A 15000-nucleotide genomic window follows, 5' to 3' on the forward strand; every position below is an offset into this window, starting at 1 on the left:
TGGTGTCCAGCAGCTTAAAGCTCTCTTTGAGTGAGTGACACTGATAATACTCCACCAGCTCCTGCACACACACTTAACATCAGCTCGGTTCTCCCTGACACACAGCCCAAAGAACCGGCATTATCTGTGCAAGTCTTTACCAGCAGACTCTCAAACTTCTTTGCTTCTGTGATGTGAATCCAGTTGTCTTTCTCGATCACTTTAATGTGCTTCACTTCCTCGTTAAACCTGAGAGCGAGACAGTGACGTTATCCCTCCTGTAAAACATCTCAACTTCTACAAGTAGTTTCTGATCTTATAAAAAAAAAAAAAGATTTTAGGTGTAAATATTTGTTCCGCTTTTACCTTGATTGACATTTTCCTACATTACTCGCAATTCTGTTCATGTACACACCACCTACTGATCTACTCTGTCTTACTCAGCTCTGTCTTACTCAGCTCTGTCTTATTCAGCTCTGTCTTACTCAGCTCTGTCTTACTCAGCTCTGTCTTACTCAGCTCTGTCTTATTCAGCTCTGTCTTACTCAGCTCTGTCTTACTCAGCTCTGTCTTACTCAGCTCTGTCTTACTCAGCTCTGTCTTACTCAGCTCTGTCTTATTCAGCTCTGTCTTACTCAGCTCTGTCTTACTCAGCTCTGTCTTACTCAGCTCTGTCTTACTCAGCTCTGTCTTATTCAGCTCTGTCTTACTCAGCTCTGTCTTATTCAGCTCTGTCTTACTCAGCTCTGTCTTACTCAGCTCTGTCTTACTCAGCTCTGTCTTATTCAGCTCTGTCTTACTCAGCTCTTGTCTTACTCAGCTCGTCTTATCAGATCTGTGTTATTCAGTTCTGTCTTATTCAGCTCTGTCTTATTCAGCTCTGTCTTACTCAGCTCTGTCTTACTCAGCTCTGTCTTACTCAGCTCTGTCTTATCAGCTCTGTCTTACTCAGCTCTGTCTTACTCAGCTCTGTCTTACTCAGCTCTGTCTTACTCAGCTCTGTCTTAGTCGGCTCTGCTATACCTAGCCTCTGTCTTACTCAGCTCTGTCTTACTCAGCTCTGTCCTTACTCAGCTCTGTCTTACTCGCTCTGTCGTATTCAGCCTGTCTTACTCAGCTCTGTCTTACTCAGCTCTGTCTTACTCAGCTCTGTCTTACTCAGCTCTGTCTTACTCAGCTCTGTCTTACTCAGCTCTGTCTTATTCAGCTCTGTCTTACTCAGCTCTGTCTTACTCAGCTCTGTCTTACTCAGCTCTGTCTTACTCAGCTCTGTCTTACTCAGCTCTGTCTTATTCAGCTCTGTCTTACTCAGCTCTGTCTTACTCAGCTCTGTCTTACTCAGCTCTGTCTTATTCAGCTCTGTCTTACTCAGCTCTGTCTTACTCAGCTCTGTCTTACTCAGCTCTGTCTTACTCAGCTCTGTCTTATTCAGCTCTGTCTTACTCAGCTCTGTCTTACTCAGCTCTGTCTTACTCAGCTCTGTCTTACTCAGCTCTGTCTTACTCAGCTCTGTCTTACTCAGCTCTGTCTTACTCAGCTCTGTCTTACTCAGCTCTGTCTTACTCAGCTCTGTCTTATTCAGCTCTGTCTTACTCAGCTCTGTCTTATTCAGCTCTGTCTTACTCAGCTCTGTCTTACTCAGCTCTGTCTTACTCAGCTCTGTCTTACTCAGCTCTGTCTTACTCAGCTCTGTCTTACTCAGCTCTGTCTTACTCAGCTCTGCCTGATCAGAGTGATGCAGCGGCGCTTTATTCCTTCACTCTGCTCGGTTTTCTCACCTCTTCGTCTGTATACTTTGCTTAAATGGATCGTCGCCGATGGCGTCTGCGTTACGTTTCTCATCGCCATGTTGACGAGCTTCGAGCGAAGAAAGGAACTCTGAAAAAATACTGACATACTACTGATCCTCTCTCTCATGTCTCTCTCTCTCTCTCCTCTCTCCCCCTTTCTCGTCTCTCTCTCTCATCTCTCCCCCCCTTTCTCGTCTCTCTCTCGCCCCCTTTCTCATCTCTCTCTGTCTCTCTCTCATCTCTCTCTATCTCTTCTCTCTCCCCCTTTCTCGTCTCTCTCATCTCTCTCTTCCCCCCCTTTCTCGTCTCTCTCTCTCTGTCTCTCTCTATCTCTCCTCTCTCCCCCTTTCTCGTCTCTCTCTCCTCTCTCCCCCCTTTCTCGTCTCTCTCTCTCTCTCTCTCGCCCCTTGTCTCAGTCTCTCTCTCTCTCTGATCTCTCTCTCATGCACTTCTCTCTTCTCTCCTTTTCCTCGGTCTCTCTCGTCTCTCTCCTCCCCCTTTCTCGTCTCTCTCTCCTCAGTCTCCGCTCCCTCCCCCCGCTTTCCGTTCTCGTCTCTCTCTCATCTCCCCCCCCCTTTCCTCGTCTCTCTCTCTCTCGCCCCCTTAATATCGTCTCTCTCTCGGTCTCTCTCATCATCTCTCTCTATCACTTCCTCTCTCCCCGCTTTGCGTGCGTCTCTCGCCCCCCCCCTTTTCTCGCCTCTCGCTCGCCCCCCTTTCTTCATCCTCTCTCTCTGTCTTCTCTCTATCACTTCTCTATCATTTCTCTCTCCCCCTTTCTCGTCTCTCTCTCATCTCTCTCTCCTCCCCCCTTTCTTGTCTCTCTCTCATCTCTCTCTCTGTCTCTCTCTATCACTTCTCTCTCCCCCTTTCTCGTCTCTCTCCCCCCCCCTTTTCTCGCCTCTCTCTCGCCCCCTTTCTCATCTCTCTCTCTGTCTCTCTCTATCACTTCTCTCTCCCCCTTTCTTGTCTCTCTCTCATCTCTCTCTCTGTCTCTCTCTATCACTTCTCTCTCCCCCTTTCTCGTCTCTCTCTCATCTCTCTCTCCTCCCCCCTTTCTTGTCTCTCTCTCATCTCTCTCCTCTCTCATCTCTCTCTCCCTGTCAGTATTTTTTCTCTCAGATTAAACAGCGCTGTACAGAAGCTGCTCTAGCGGCGTCCGTCTGTGACATTGGCGTGGCACGACTGGAAACTTCTGATGGAGGTGTTTAAAAACCCAGAAGACGATTTCACTGGAAACTGAAAGTGCTGTCATTTGTCTGTCACTCACTTTATGCTGATGGCAAAGCGTTCGGCCTCCGCGGTTCTCTCTCTGATCAGGTACGTGCCGCTGCTGTGAGACTTCAGGAGGTTATCAGCCTGCTGCCTTTCCATGTTCCCTGCAAACCTGCATCACACACACACACACACACACACACACACACACACACACACACACACACACACACACACACACACACACACACGCTCATTCATCATCGCAGATCTTATACAGAGGTCAGCGCATTGAGAAATGCCATGATGTGCGCTGCATACGGCTCGACGCAATCAATCATCTGCATCGATTCAAGCCATAAGTGCAATGCGGTTGTTTCTGATGAATTTTAGTTAGGGCAAATGTTCCTGGAGCGGTTGGATTATACATTTTGCTCTGCTTTCAGTAAACTAGCAGCACCCAGAAAAATCAATAGTGCTGAAATTGGAAAAGAAAAAGGAAGAAAAGGGACGTACCAAGGATAAACATTGTAATCCATCTCTCTTGAGGACTGACGACCAGGAAAAGACTGAGACGGCTGCAGAGAGAGAGAGAGAGACAGAGAGAGAGAGAGAGAGAGAGAGAGAGAGAGAGAGAGAGAGAGACAGAGACAGACAGAGAGAGAGAGAGAGAGAGAGATTTGTGGCAAGTTTATTTACAGTCACATACACTTATTTACAGTAGTAACAGATTTAGTTTGTCCCTTTTCAGTGTAGGACATTTATCCTGTATAAATATAAGCACTGCTCTGTGTTTGTCCCCCCGTGTTAGTGCTTGTGCTGAATCAGGAATACGAGGCCTGTCCATGTGTTTGTGCCTGATGGAATCTTCCTGTCCTGAGCATGAACTTGCGTCCACTCCCCCTAACAGCTGTCTTTGATAACCCGTGTTTATGAAACTATGTTCTGAATCAACTGTTAACATAATGTCCAACACCGGTGTTAATCGCAGGCTCTGGTTTTTACTCTCATTGTGTCGAGCAGGGCCTTTGTGCAAGTCTCCCACGTGTCTCACGTTCACATGTATATTCTGAGATGTATTCCATGTCTTAACGTTCAGGTTTGTGCTTCCAGACGTCCGGCTTCCCGGCACACACAACCTTCCATCTGCTTTATCCAGCCTACAGACGTTCTATACGGTCACAAGCTCACAATAATAAAGATTCACTAACGTCTGAAGAACTTTTATATAAACAGTTACACACGGTTAGAAAGGTTTTTACTCCGTTTTGCAGATGACGAATTCTTGAGACACTTACTTTTGGGTCTAGACATGGCTTCACAGTGGAGCTGGGGAAGTAGCCGATCTTCAGCGTCTGAATGAGCTTCCCCTGGAACACACACACACACACACACACGCACACAGAAGTTCTCAAAAGGCCTTTGTTAACTTTTCTGAGCAACCATGACTCAAGATGCAGTCAGAAACAAAATGAACAAAAGTATTAGCTCACCTCCCACCACACGGTGTCTGGATCTCCCTTCAAAAGCTCAATGACATCACCTGTCTGGAAGGTAAGGGGGCACTTGCCCGGGGGAGCTGGAGTACCGTGGTAGTTCCTGATCGCTACCATCTTAGGACCTAAAACGGTACGGAAAAAGACACCGACGTCAGTTTCGCTATATTTTTGGGAGTTTGTGTGAAAGTTTTCGACTCGATTGATCGAACACTTAAAAACATCATTCAATAAATCTGACATAAGACCTACTGTATAATGTCTATTAGAGCATATAAATATGTACAAAACAAATAATCCCCAACTCTGAATCAAGTATATAAATATGTACAAAACAAATAATCCCCAACTCTAAATCAAGTATATAAATATGTACAAAACAAATAATCCCCAACTCTAAATCAAGCCTGAATGTGGACGAGATCACTGGATGGCAGCAGTGAGCTACGGAGTAAAAACACCCACCATGTCTCTGACCACCACGTCATGTGGAACGAGGACTCAATAAATGTTTAATAATAATTTGTCTCAATTCAGCCATGAGACAGCCTGAGGACACACATTCCTACCTGACTGTGGAAGTCCAAGCTCCTGGAAGACAGATACATTATTATTATTATTATTATTATTATTATTATTATTAATAATAGTATGATTATTATATTACAGTGTATGAGTTTCACTTTAGCGTTGCTTTATACGTGTCTGCATAAGAAGAAAATTAAAAAAAATGTTACACTCACCGAATCATGGGGATCTAGAGAGAGACAGGAAAAGAAAGAGTGTTACAGACAGACAGAAAGGGAGAGGAAGAGTGTGTGTGTGTGTGTGTGTGTGTGTGTGTGTGTGTGAGAGAGACAGAAATGAGAGATAAGGATCACAGAGCGGAAGAGAAACAAAGAGAGAGCGAGAGACAGACGGACAGAGTGAAATAGAGAGAGTGATAGAGACAGGAAAAGAGTGTTACAGAGAGACAGAGGGGGAGAGGAAGTGTGTGTGTACATGTGTGTTTGTGTTTCAGAGAGTAAGAGGGAGAGAGAGAGAGGGAAGGGAGACAGAGGGAGAGAGAGATGAGAAAGAGGGAAAGAGAGAGAGAGAGAGAGATGAGAAAGGGGGAGACAGAGAGAGAGAGAGAGAGAGAGAGAGAAACGAGAAAGGGGAGAGAGAGAGAGAGAGAGAGAGAGATGAGAAAGGGGGAGACAGAGAGAGAGAGAGAGAGAGAGAGAGAGAGAGAGAGAGAGAGAGAGAGAAACGAGAAAGGGGAGAGAGAGAAACGAGAAAGGGGGAGGAGAGAGATAGAGAGAGAACGAGAGAGAGAGAAAAGAAAGTAGGGAGAATGAGAGAGAGACGAGAACGAGAGAGAGACGAGAAAGTGGGGAGAATGAGTGAGAGAGAGACGAGAACGAGAGAGAGAGAGAGAGAGAGAGAGAGAGGATCAGTAGCTAGTTCTATTTTTTGCTGCTATTTGTCTCATTACAGTGGAGATGAACATGTGGAACTCACTGATTTTGCAGATGGTGATGACCTCCAGGCACTCTTTATGTGCACCGGCCCCACAGCGGGAACAGTAGTAACCCTGATAGAAGATCCCCCTACGGCAGTGTGAGTGTCAGGGAGAGAGGGAGGGAGGACGGGAGAGAGAGAGAGAGAGAAAGGAAGAGAGAGGGAGAGAAAGGAAGAGAGAGAGAGAGCACAAAAGGAATATTAAGAACAGTGCCACTTTAAGGTTGTTTCCAGTCCAGTAACTTGTTGTCTGATCATTTTTCACAGAACATCAGTGTAATGTAGCCTGAAACTGCATCTCATCACCGCTGTCACAACACCACACCTCGGTAAGGAACGTCAGAAACGTCAACCTGTTCAGAACATTTCCGAGTTACGCTCAAGTCATAAGCAAAGTCAAAGTATTTAAAGTCAAAGTTTGCTACAAAGCAGATAAAAGCCGTTTACACGTCATCATGTGGAGTGTTCCATGGTCCATGTCACCATAATTACAGTAATGTCATGCCACGTGCAGAACCAGACTGGAAAGTCAAGCCAGGGGGAAAAAAACCACATTCTTGCCCCATCAGAGAAACTGTATTTTAGGGTGTGGGCAAAGTTACCTCAAAAAACGCTCGTGCGCACGAAACCAGAGCCAGAAACCTGATAATAAAACATTTAAATATTAACAAAGAACGATGAGAAAATGTACGTAAGCACCACTTCTCTCCCTATACGTTAATGTCACGTGTTAAACCTCGAATATGTACAGTAACATAATCCATTTAAAGGATTTCTATAGAAAAGAGATCAGAAATACGCATTAGAAGGAGAGTGTTGATCGAATCTAACCTTGGGCTTTGACTCGCAGCTTGAACGAGCTGTTATAGAAAACAGATCACCTTCTGACCGATCAGAAACGAGCTCCAGGTCATTTCTGATGTAACTTAATAAAGTTAGGATGTCCTGTAGAACTGACTGTAACGTTAACGCCACACTGTTGTTAGAGTGACTCGATATGATCGTTGTTGGTCTGATAAACAACAATCAGGTCAGTGTGGGGTTTAAATGGGTCAATAGTCCATCAGCTACTGAACATGAAGCGAACAGAAAGCTGCTATTTAAAGCTGTGCACTCGGTTTAGTGTGTGGCTGTTTGTTTGGTTTCCTCCAGACGTACGCTCGCTTGTCCCTTGTCCGGCTTTCAGAAATGACCCCACAAACGCAAATGAAACCTTTTGAGCTGTTTTTGTTGACTGAGCAAGCAGCTGCTGATTAGACCGGCGTATCAGAAGCGATTAAAAGACGTGCGAGGTTTCGAGTCGTGTCGCGTCACGTCACGTCACGTCACGTCACGTCGTGTACTTGGCATTTGTGAGTGTTCTCACCTCAGGAGCATCTTACAGGCTCTGCAGTTGGTGTTCTTTTCAAACGTGTGCATCTGGAAGTCGTGCTGGTTGGCCGTCGCTCGCTCTGGCTTAATGTTGGAGCTGTTTTTTAGCAAGAACAGCAAAAATGTCTCCATGAGGAAAAAAAAACAACATACAAAAACAAAAAAAAAAACGTACAGTATCTGAGTGAGATACGCACATGGCCATCTCGAACTGTTCCATCCACTTTCTTTTGGTGTCCTCTGTTTTACAGAAGAACTGGAAGCCTTGCTTGCCTTTCAGATGGATCAGGTAGAAGCCATAGGACCACTGAGCGGTGCACAAACATCGGTGTTAGACATCTGACAGATTTTTATATTAGTCATGAAAACAAAAAGAAAAAAAGAAAAAACACCAGGAACAAATCTGCCCCCAAATTAGTTGTAAATAAACGTAATCCCTGCCTGACAACATAAGGCGGTTATGTAGCTCTCGGGATAAAAGGACATAAATGAAACTATTAGAGGAAAGGCAGGCAATCACAGCTGCTGATCCATACGTAAATCAGAGGTTTGATTCGGCTTACCGTCTTTCCACTGGCCTGGTTGGCATGCAAGGAGAAACGAGAGAGAGAGAGAGAAAGAGAGAGAGAGAGGGAGGGAGGGAGATAGAGATAAACACCCAGTTACACATGCAATCTTTTACACATGCATACTTGCTGAATGTTAGATTCAAGAAATAAAAAAGCATATTTTGGACAAATTGGTGTTCTCTCGAGCACAAAGTAACCCGGTGCGTCTCTCTCGACTGGCCCACCTGAGATTACAAGCGTTATGCAGCCTGTTTAAGGACAAGACGACGACGAGCACGATCCACATACAGCTCTATAGAGAGGTGAAACTACAGAAAGCGCCTTAGGAGACGGAGACGCGCGTCACCGCTCAGATCTCGGAGTAGACGTGAGAACGTAAATACGGACGGATACCTTTTTCATGTCTCTGTTATTCGTAGGGTCGTCGGACATTTTGTAATACTGGAGCTCGATGATTTCTTTCAGCTCGTAGTTGTAGACTTTTCTCTTGCACACGATCACCACTTTATCGAATAGGAAGATGTACCTGGGAACAACAATCAGGGACAAGTGAAAAGGTCGCAGATTTCAGAACTAGCTTTCGAATCGATATGAACGTGTACGTTCAAGTGTTTATGATGAAGTCTGGGCTTAGAACGTCTGCCGACAGACTCCCGTCGGAGTCTTGTTTTCGTGGCACGAAACCTTAAGCTACACATTCTGGAGTCTCCCTTTAGTCTAGAGAGAGTCATTAGAACCGAATCGTAATACCACATGCATTAAAATCGTACCTGTCCTGTTTGGTCCGGTTAACTATAGAGCAGACTTTGAGTTCTCCGTCTATCTTCGGTCTCCCGTATTCCTCCAGTTTCACCTGCTGCAGACGACAAAGCCAGATTTCCTGCTATAATTTTCTCCTCTACAAAAACAGAAGAGTTTTAGCCAGGAATTGACTGAGCATGTGAACGTTTGGGGTTTTATCCAGATGGATCTGATCTGAACCGTGTACGCGTTATTTAGATCGGATGTACGATTCAAATGTACATTTACTTACATTTATTTCTATTTATACAAGTGAGGGTTAAAGGCAGGGTCTCCGATTTTTGAGAAATGCTTCAGAAAAATGAGTCGGGCCGAAGAATAGTAAAAAAAAAAATCAAAAACAACATTCAAAACAAACGTGTAGCCAATGAGCAGAAAGGGGTGGGGCTTGTCAATATGCGGCGGAGAGAGTGTTCAGTGCGCATGTGTGACATTAGCAGAAAGCGGTTTTAACATCAACATGGAGGATAAAAACAAAGAAAGAAAGCGAAGAAAGGCTTAAGATAAGGCAAGAAGTAGGACGTGTGTGTCATTTTGCTTGTTTGTTTATCTGCAATCGTATTGTTCTTCCCTTCAGCTATGATAAAGACACATTTCTCTCCATTATTTGCCTGGGTTACGTATGTATGTGTGGGCGGAGCAATCGATACAGGGGTGGGACCCATTTGGGTTAGGGGTGTGTTTGTTTTGGTGTCGACATTGGCTTTCAAACAACGGAGACCCTGCCTTTAAGGACCTTGCGCAGGGGCTCAGCGGTGGCAGTTCGGTGGACCTGGGATTCAAACTCACAACCTTCCGTTCAGTAGTCCAACTGAGCTACCACGTCCCAAATGGAACATATGCCATGGTTTAACTGTGAAATTATATAATTATTTAGATGTTATAACTGTTAGAAGCCACGCTGTCATCACTTCCCTCCAATTTAATGATAAAGCGAGTGCACTCTCTTGTCTTCCTGCAGATTTATTTATTTATTTATTTATTATTTTGGAGCCAGGGGCACGTATGTAAATAAAGCGCTCGCCTCCAAACTAAACGCTTTCTCCCACAAGTGGGAAGAGAGGATACAGTGATTTGAACATGGAGATAAAGTCTGTCCTCTCAGCACTCATACTCGGGAAGTTTTAAATGATTTATGAGAGCAAACAATCGCGGCAGCTGCAGGTACGAAGTGAGCGGCATGATGAAGTGAGCGGCATGATGAAGTGAGCGGCATGATGAAGTGAGCGGCATGATGAAGTGAGCGCAAAAGACCGAGCAGAAAGTTCTGAGGATTAATAGAGCTGTGTAACGTTTGTCTAAATAGCAGATAAATGTATAAGGTCTACAGTCACTGAATCTCCAAGACATCTGAGAAAAATACGTGATAGCGACGACGTTCTCGTGCGTCCATAATTTCCACGTGAATACGCTAACAGTCTCGGGAATATCGTGGGTTCAAATCTTTCTCTCTGAAGCTGTAGAGTCTTACCAAGTTTTCTATCGAGCACTGAAATTCCCCGATCTTCTTCAAAGTCTCGTTGTCCCTTTTCACCTCGTTGATGTACATGGACAGGTCCTGCAAAGGCACACAGAAGCCCAGAGAAGCTCTCGGGTCAGACTGTATTATATCAGATGGCTTCCAGTCATAGTCAGTATCAGTTCAGCTTCTACCTGCATGGCTTCCAGAGCCTCCTTCAGCTGCTGTCTCTCCGGCCGATCCATCGAGTGACTCACTAACTCCTGTAGGGCAGAAAACTCGCACACGTGAGCCACCTGAGCTCCGGGACTTCTATTTACGACACGGTCACCTTCTCATGCAGCAGCGTTGTCCTAGATAAGTGATAGAACTGAAAGGGCAGCGGTAGGACAGTGTAACGATGGGCTTTTACACGAGTCAGTTCACAGACGCTGACAGAAACTGTTTTGGTGTCAAATTCATTATGCTTTAACGGCAAATTGTTGTTTTCCTCAGTAAATCATCAACCACCGACCCAAACCTCACAGACTTCCAGGAAATGATGTACTTCATAGTAAACGGCTACAAGGAAACAATATTAAAATGACTTAATATCGAATCCAACTGAGGAGAAAATTATCTAAAATTAATAATAAACTATCTAATATAACATTCATTCATTCATTCATTTTCTACCCCTTATCTGAACTACCTCGTGTCACGGGGAGCCTGATCTCAGGCGTCATCGGGCATCGAGGCAGGATACACCCTGGACGGAGTGCCAACCCATCACAGGGCACACACACACTCTCATTCACTCACACACTCACACACTATGGACAATTTTCCAGAGATGCCAATCAACCTACCATGCATGTCTTTGGACCGGGGGGAGGAAACCGGAGTACCCGGAGGAAACCCCCGAGGCACGGGGAGAACATGCAAACTCCACACACACAAGGCGGAGGCGGGAATCAAACCCGAACCCTGGAGGTATGAGGCACATGTGCTAACCACTAAGCCACCGTGCCCCCTTTAATATAAATATAATATAATCTCTCTAATAAACCTCTATAGAGCTCATGGTTTAAAAGCTGTCCGAATATTTTCCATTTTCCAGGACTGGCCGTTAGATATACACACTGAATCATATACAGTATGTGTCATGTCTGTATCACACAAATCCACACTCCAGCGTTTAGTCGCGTTCATTCGCACGCACCTCACAAATATGTGCACGAATATGTCTGCATGAAGCAGTCTGAAGGAGCGAAATGAGCTCAAACAGCCCTAAAGCATCCCGACCCTCGCTGTAACTCCATCCCAGCATCCTCTCCTGCTCCACCGGGAGTTCAGGGCCGATAGGAAGAGTGGAATTTGAACATTTTCTTAAATCCCCGAGCATCTACTTTCAAATGAGCTTCGTATTAACCACCACTGTGGACCGAGACATGACAAAGACGTTCGATGCTGAACATGAACACAACAAAACAAACAGATTAATGACCCTGTACGTACTGTACGTCACACTGACCTTGAGCAGTAGGTGGTACTTGAGGACCCTCTGCATGGGAACTACGAGCAGATCCTGTAGTTTGAACTTTCCCTCCTGTACCTTCATGGTGCACTCCTGAGAAACATCAGCAACATGTCAAGCAAACAGAAATGGTCTTCAATACAAACTACAAATCTCAGTCTCGGTCTTTCCTGCTGGTGCTCGTTGTTCTCTGAAACAAAACGCATCCTACTGACAGAGAAAGCACCGTAAGCAAAATGCTGCTGGATCGATATATTCACAAATAAAAGAATCTGAAACGCCACGATTATAATCTTTATAAAAGATTATTATATAATCTTTATAATCGTCCACAATCCTCCTCCTCACACATTCTGCACTTGACATTTAGCCCTGGGTGCAGAGCTGGTCGTGAAGCACGAGAGTAATACCGGTGTTTGTACTGTAAATCCAGGGGATGATTCTGGATTGCCTCCTACACGGGCTCTAATAACGGCGTAAACGTCTGCTCAAGATCTGATCATCAGCTGTATCTGCATCACCTCTGTCATTTCCTCCATATCTGTTATGATGCCCCGCCCAGTGGCACTTCTACAAAAGAAGGTCCAAAAGAACTCTGCTAGAAAATGAAACCCACAGAAAGACGTAGCGTACGACGGCGAACGAGACGGGAAAGGCAAAAATACTTAAGATCAAAGACATCGCGTTCTGTTCGACTTCTTTTCTACTAGCTCACGAGAATTAGACAAAGGCAGCACGACGATGACGTAACCTCGACGAGTAGCTAACAGGCGTCACGCGTCCTTTCCCCTTCGGTGAACTGGCTTTTATTTCTGCTTTTTCTTCTCTGACTGCTACTTTATCACAAATGCTATGGCTAGACTGTAGGAGTGTAAAGTGAAGCTCATGTCACTGTCTGGTCACTATTTTATTTATATTTATAAAAATACAGTTTATAGCAGCAGCAGCAGCTTTATATATTTAAAGCGTCTAGCTTTGTTCAATAATCTAGATTTCCAACAGAGGCTTTTGTTGAAAAATCATATCATGAAGGATTAAAGATTAGTTTCTGGAGTACATGTAAGTACCTCTGCTTAACTAGCAGGTTTAACTTGATCAGATAAAAAACTCTGACAGCATATTAACGCCGATCCGTTTCAGACTCTCGGCTGATCCGTACGAGACGACATCAACGTGCTGCTCGTGAGCTTGAGCTCCACTTTATGGATTTATGGATAACAGCATTGCGTGTAGCTCCGGCGAGCCGATAAAGCTAACAGGTTTGATCAGCACAGAAGGAGGACGGCGGCAGGGTGAGTGAGCTTACCTCTACTTTACACTTCACCTCCTCTCGCGTGGCGATCACGTCGTCCAGCGTCTTCTGAGCGTGCTCCATGTGACTGCAGTACTGACCATAGATCAGCAGCCTGAAAGAGACGAAACTTCCTGTAATCGAACTTCTTCAGCATTTAAACTGCTTACTATAACCCAGTGTTTATGTGCAGTTGGACCTAAGCAGCTCATATATCCCGGGTTTGTTCTGCATGCTTTAATAAAGTCCCAAGGTTCATTTAGAACAAACGCGCCATTAATAATCGGCAGCCGGTTTAAATGAATCTACACGACTGTACACGAGCAGGTACAGTAAGAACACAAACGGTGACCTGAGCATCATCACAGCGCCCTTTCACACCTTACTTTACATTAAATACTACAAGATTACACACGTCTTTACAAAATGAATAAACATACTTCCTCTCTCGAACTTAATAAGACAAAAACAAACTCGTTTCTCGTTTCCAATAATCTCAACGCTCAAAGCTCTCGGTTCCTGCATCAGAAAACCGAAAGCCTCTGAAGACTCCTTCCTAAAATTCAGCATATCTACTACGACGTGTTCTTTTGATTTGTTTATGTTAAACATTTTATACCATACAAATCCCTGTATACGCTGTTGCCAAAAAATCCCCATTGCACCAGCTCTCCTCATCCACCCAGATGAGCTACTAATTTCTATTCTTTTTGTATATCTCCCAGAGAGAAAGAGAGAGAATGAAAGAGAGAGAGAGAGAGAGACTGAAGTGTCCTGGGTTTCCCTGGCCGCTGTGATGCTGTCGTGCCCCTTGGCTAAGCAGGCCTGATTAAGGGCTGGTGTGGAGCGAGAGAGATGGTTCTGCTCCTGGTGAAGAGCGTCTGATGAAGATTAATGGGCGCGCTGTTCAATTACGTGCCACAACATGAACTCTGTAACATTGTGAAAACGCTGGGGCAGGTGTCAGAAATTAGCTCTAATAACACATGTCACTGACATAATTGAAGATGAAGGTCTTTTTTATGGGCCAATTTTCTGATCAAATTGTATTAAAAATGTGCTGAGAGAGTGTGGGAGAGAGAGAAAGAGTGAGAGAGAGAAAGAGTGAGAGAGAGAGTGTGAGAGAGAGAAAGAGACAGAGAGAGAAAGTGGGAGAGAGAGAGAGTGGAAGAGAGAGAGAGAGAGAGAAAGAGAGAGAGAGAGAGAGAATAATGATATATTAAGTAATATAATGTCTAGCACTGTGGGAGTCAATTAAATCCACTGCTCAGTTTTATGACATGTTTTAATTGTTCCTCATTGTTAGTTTTTCATTTTTAAAAATATGGGTACTGTACCTGTAAAATATGGGTACTGTACCTGTAAAATATGGGTACTGTACCTGTAAAATATGGGTACGGTACCTGTAAAATATGGGTACTGTACCTGTAAAATATGGGTACTGTACCTGTAAAATATGGGTACTGTACCTGTAAAATATGGGTACGGTACCTGTAAAATATGGGTACTGTACCTGTAAAATATGGGTACGGTACCTGTAAAATATGGGTACTGTACATGTAAAATATGAGTACTGTACCTGTAAAATATGGGTACTGTACCTGTAAAATATGGGTACTGTACCTGTAAAATATGAGTACTGTACCTGTAAAATATGGGTACTGTACCTGTAAAATATGGGTACTGTACCTGTAAAATATGAGTACTGTACCTGTAAAATATGAGTACTGTACCTGTAAAATATGGGTACTGTACCTGTAAAATATGGGTACTGTACCTGTAAAATATGGGTACTGTACCTGTAAAATATGAGTACTGTACCTGTAAAATATGAGTACTGTACCTGTAAAATATGGGTACTGTACCTGTAAAATATGAGTACTGTACCTGTAAAATATGGGTACTGTACCTGTAAAATATGGGTACTGTACCTGTAAAATATGGGTACTGTACCTGTAAAATATGAGTACTGTACGAGTTTCAGCTGCTTTGGCCGTCATGTGAAAATAC

The 15000-nt window shown here is 44.3% G+C and overlaps 1 protein-coding gene across 8 annotated transcripts in view; it reads right to left on the reverse strand.

Moving 5' to 3' along the window:
- Window positions 1–15000, reverse strand: part of vav2 (vav 2 guanine nucleotide exchange factor) — a 160627-nt gene that overhangs the window by 6350 nt on the left and 139277 nt on the right. For 4 of the 8 annotated variants that reach the window (XM_047805650.1, XM_047805649.1, XM_047805652.1 and 1 more), the window contains 18 exons: window positions 13006–13105; window positions 11697–11792; window positions 10378–10446; window positions 10196–10282; window positions 8694–8779; window positions 8317–8449; window positions 7918–7932; window positions 7552–7661; window positions 7350–7451; window positions 5984–6072; window positions 5224–5237; window positions 5050–5071; window positions 4478–4605; window positions 4283–4354; window positions 3501–3562; window positions 3040–3156; window positions 141–228; window positions 1–61 (listed from right to left, as the gene is read on the reverse strand). The exon at window positions 1–61 is cut by the window's left edge and continues 63 nt beyond it. In XM_047805650.1, the coding sequence (XP_047661606.1) occupies window positions 1–61; window positions 141–228; window positions 3040–3156; window positions 3501–3562; window positions 4283–4354; window positions 4478–4605; window positions 5050–5071; window positions 5224–5237; window positions 5984–6072; window positions 7350–7451; window positions 7552–7661; window positions 7918–7932; window positions 8317–8449; window positions 8694–8779; window positions 10196–10282; window positions 10378–10446; window positions 11697–11792; window positions 13006–13105 (1451 nt within the window). The remainder of the gene's footprint in view (window positions 62–140; window positions 229–3039; window positions 3157–3500; window positions 3563–4282; window positions 4355–4477; window positions 4606–5049; window positions 5072–5223; window positions 5238–5983; window positions 6073–7349; window positions 7452–7551; window positions 7662–7917; window positions 7933–8316; window positions 8450–8693; window positions 8780–10195; window positions 10283–10377; window positions 10447–11696; window positions 11793–13005; window positions 13106–15000) is intronic. The other 4 variants (XM_047805651.1, XM_047805655.1, XM_047805653.1 and 1 more) reach the window with 1 other exon arrangement.

This window comes from Tachysurus fulvidraco, chromosome 21 (genome assembly GCF_022655615.1).
Source record: "Tachysurus fulvidraco isolate hzauxx_2018 chromosome 21, HZAU_PFXX_2.0, whole genome shotgun sequence".
In the NCBI taxonomy this organism is placed as follows: Eukaryota; Metazoa; Chordata; class Actinopteri; order Siluriformes; family Bagridae; genus Tachysurus; species Tachysurus fulvidraco.